This window comes from Capsicum annuum, chromosome 4 (genome assembly GCF_002878395.1).
Source record: "Capsicum annuum cultivar UCD-10X-F1 chromosome 4, UCD10Xv1.1, whole genome shotgun sequence".
Lineage (NCBI taxonomy): Eukaryota > Viridiplantae > Streptophyta > Magnoliopsida > Solanales > Solanaceae > Capsicum > Capsicum annuum.
This window is the reverse complement of record NC_061114.1, coordinates 6,665,352-6,669,647: the sequence shown is the minus strand read 5'-3', so window position 1 is coordinate 6,669,647 and position 4,296 is coordinate 6,665,352. Positions and strand designations below refer to the sequence as shown.

The window sequence follows — 4,296 nt, the reverse complement described above, 5'->3', positions numbered from 1 at the left end:
TGTATTTCAAATGTGAACAACCTTGGCTTATTGATATATGTGATGGTCTCGTGTTGCACTCCTCTTCCCTTGATGTCTATCTTAGCCAAGTCCTTTGTGATGCTTGTAGTAGGTGTTTCATGATCATAACAAAGGATTGTTGGATGTATTCCAAAAGTGTACCCCCTTAGCATGATTAAATAATTTGTGACACTAATGCTAACCCTCATAGCATGAGGATTGTGTTCTTAGGTCCCTCTCTTTTGTTTTGCAAGGTGTAAATTTTAGGACAAATTCCTTTCAAGATGGAGAGGATGATACAAGCGTAAAGAGAACAAGGATTACAAGTGATACGAGTGCAAAGAGGGTACAAGCACAAGAAGCCATACTCGAACCATATCCAAGAAGAGGGAAGAGTGTGAAAACCTTTGCAAAAGGGTGGCAAACGGGTATCGAGAGCTCAAGACCATTCCCTAGGAGCCAAGCTCGGGAACTAAAATTTCTTCAAGGCACATTCATAAAGATGGATGTGTTTGAGCATGTCTTAAGTTTTTCCAAGGGAGTGTATGTATTAAAGTGTGAAGACATGCCTTGAGTGTCATAAAAACACTACAAGGAAGCCCCATTTATACACTCCAAACCCAACCCCTTCATTTAGGGTAAAGGTGTCATTTCCCATTTCTTTTGTAATAGACTATACGTAGAAACACCATTTTCCTCTCAATAAGAGAGTAGACCACCAACTTTGAACATCACAAGTGAAAGGTTCCACTTGTGTTGTGAAACGGCTAGAAACGTGAGTGCTTGAGTGAAGCGAGTCCCTCTTGTGTTTGCGTAAGAACTTGGTGCTTGTTAATGTGATTTGTAGAGGTTTTAGAGTTTGATACACTCTTTAGTTGCTACATTTCGTATTCTCTTTGTGTCAAGTTATCTATCTTCTTTATCTTTCAAGTTTGTGTTTGTTGCTTCCGCTTGGTGTCTTGTATGTGTGGACTGTTTTTGTGAGTTTGTGGACTATTTTGTGCTCTTGTAGATACCGTCTGGTATCACATGGTGAAGATATTCCAAAGCACATGCCACATCTATCATTATGCTTAGTCTCTGCTTGATGTTGAGGAAGTAGTTGTGCAAATACAAATACTTCTCAATACTTCCATTTGGCAAATACTCGAGCACTAAAGCCTTAAAATCATGGTTGGAACAACTAGTTATGACTCTTACGAGATTATCCTATGGCGAAGGCTGCACAGAACTTCAAATTCTGTATCAAAGCTCTTGAATGGCGCATCTAGTTGCAGATTGAACACTTTAAATGCAATAGCAGTTCCACTTCTGAGAACGCCTTTGTAAACAGAGCCAAAACTTCCGGAACCAATCCGATTACTATCGCTAAACACATCAGTTTCTTGGAGCAGTTCATAGTGTGAAATTCCTTCTCTTGTTATGAAGCCAATGAATCAGGTTGTTGAGGTGCTCTTTTACCTATTCTATACCTTATCCATAAAAACACAAAGATGCTAGGAACAAATACTAGTGCAATTCCCAGCAAAAGAAAAACAACAAGAACTTTTTTCCTATTAGATCTATGCTTTGATGAAGTGGGGCATGGAGGGACACCAAATCTTGAAGACCCACACAATGCTTCATTGTAGATGAAAAACTGACTCGAGAGGTTCTTTAAAGGACCTCCCGAGGGTGTTTCACCATACAATTTATCGAAAGAAACATTGAAATACTTGAGGTTTTGAAGTTTCTCCAAAGACTTAAGAATGATTCCAGATACATTGTTCTGAGAAAGATCTAGGAATTCCAAACCTACCGTGTTGCTCATTGAGTCAGGTATAGCTCCTTGCAACTTATTGTGTCTCAAATAAAGGTGTGCCAGATTCTGCAATCCTCCAATTTCTCTTGGAATTCTATTTGAAAATTTATTCATTGACAGATCTATCAGTGTCACAGCCATTAGATTTCCAATTTCTAGAGTTAAAGAACCTGCCATGTTGTTTGACGATAAGTCAAAAACCACTAGATCTAGAATGTTCCCTAAGCTTGGTGGTATATTGGAACTCAATTTATTGGAACCCAGATGTATCTCCCTAAGGATAGTAATATTCCCTAAACAGTTAGGAAGTGATCCTGAAAATTGATTTCGACCCAAGTAAATATCACCCAAATGCTGCAATTTACATATATCATCACCAATAAATCCTTTAAGTTTGTTGTTACTCAAGTTGAAGCGCTGAAGGTTTCTCAAGTTGCCAATTGTTGGGGGAATCGATCCAGCCAAGCTGTTTGCTGAAAGATCAAGGTCTAATAAGCTGCTTAAGTTCCCAAATTCATTTGGAATTCTCCCTTTGATCTTACAACTGTAGGCAACAAATGTTCTCAAAGATGTGGAAAGGTTCCCCGCGGAGGCAGGAAGTATGCCGTTTAGAGGATTCAAATATAGAGCTAGAGTTGTTGATTTTCTGCAATTGGCTAAGGAGGTTAGGAAGCTTAATGATGAGTCCCTGGTTAAATTGTTTCCCCCTAAATTTAGATACTGTAGATGAGTCAAATATCCAAGTGAGTTGGGAATCAAGCCTATGAGTTTGTTTCTTAAGAACTCTAGAATAGTAAGTTTTGAACAATTGGAGATGGAATGAGGAATAGTCCCAACAAGATTGGTTAAGTTGTCCATATAAAGCTCTTCAATGTTGGGTAAGATAGAACCCATGTTTGGTGGGAGGCTTCCAGATAGATTGTTGTTTGTAAGATCAATTACTCTCAGCCCTGATATGTTGAAGCTCTCCATTGGGAGTGAACCACCAAAACTATTAAATGCAAGACAAAGTTCCTCCAACTCAATGAGACTTCTTATCTCCCGTGGTAAGAATCCACTAAGATTGTTCTCCCACACAGACAAAATTTACAACAATGAGATATTGAATATGGAGATCGGGACCGAGCCGGTAATCTGGTTTTTCTCCATAGCTAACTCTACCAAATTAACAAGATTTTCAATTTCTTGTGGAATTATCCCTGAAATTAATGTGCAAAAAAATAAAATTCTGAAGTTATAAGACACAATAGTGCTAGTATTCATTAGATGGAACGCGCCAGTGAAACGGTTCATTCCGAGTTCTAATATCTGTAAGTTAATCAGTCTTCCAAATTCACTATGCATTGGTCCACCAAACTCATTATCCGGTAAAGCCAAAATTTGAAGTTGTGAACAATTCGACAAACCTGTAGGCATATGATCGCAAAGCTTGTTTTTCCATAAATATAGCCCTTTGAGTGTTGGGAGACCATTGCATAAACCGTAGGGTAGATATCCTGATAAGCTATTACCACTAAATGCAATGACTTCAATTCTAGAAATATTGAAAATTATGAAAGGTATAGAACCCGTAATTTGATTATCTTGTATGGATAGAACTTTCATGTTGTGAAGATTGCCAATCTCTTCTGGAATGTTTCTTTGAAGTGAATTATAAGATATATCTAAAGTCTCCAACCTTGAGGCATTTGAGAGCGACAGAGGAATAGAGCCTATGAGATTGTTACCCCTCAACTTTAATTCTCTAAGGTTTCCAATCACTTTTGGTATCTGGCCCTATATGGAATTGAAATTCAGATTCAAGGATTTCACTCTCTGGTGGTGAGAGCCACAAGTGACTCCAACCCAATGGCAAACGGACGTAGCGAAAGACGAACTTTCATCCAAGAAATGAAAGGGGTCTGAAACGATTTGGGATTTCAGTGTAAAAAGAGCCAGTTGATCAGTAGTAATGTTGGTTTTGGTCATGGCTGAACTAGCCATAACATAGTGAAGCAACAAGGAAGTTAAGAGAAAAGAGGTGAACGCTTTCTCCATAATTGCATAAATTACAAGGAAGTTGTTATGACCAATAAGGTTGTTATTTAGAGACTTTAAATAGCAACGGTATCTCCCTTTAAATATACCCTCTGGGTACATGTGTTGTTCGTGTCGCGTGTAACCCGTCTTACAACAGTCAGAAAATACAATGGGCCAAAGATTTATGTCACATTACTAGATCATAATTATGATATAGAAACATCCAACTCTTCAAATTCTCACATTTCAAAGCAAATTCAAAATTATTAAAGGAAAAAGGCTTAAATATGTCATCCAATCCCTTATTAGAAATGACATCATAGCGTCCGTTAAAAATATTTCTCATCTATGCCACTATCATTACAAATTCTAAGCTAAAATTAGTGGATCCAAAAGATTACTGGCTCGTGTCATAGTTGAATTTTCCTGTTATTTGGGGCATGGAATGGGTCGAGTTAAGTAATAATCACAACTTT

General features: G+C 37.9%; 1 protein-coding gene across 1 annotated transcript; it reads right to left on the bottom strand.

Annotated features, from left to right (window-relative positions):
- Window positions 1–1,196: 1,196 nt before the first annotated feature.
- On the bottom strand, window positions 1,197–3,838 carry LOC107869217 (probable LRR receptor-like serine/threonine-protein kinase At3g47570). The gene is made up of 5 exons (XM_047411501.1): window positions 3,659–3,838; window positions 3,088–3,577; window positions 2,892–3,000; window positions 1,473–2,792; window positions 1,197–1,368 (listed from the first exon to the last, which is right to left on the bottom strand). Exons 1-5 carry the CDS (start codon window positions 3,836–3,838, stop codon window positions 1,197–1,199), a joined length of 2,271 nt encoding a protein of 756 aa, XP_047267457.1.
- Between the last annotated feature and the right edge of the window lie 458 nt (window positions 3,839–4,296).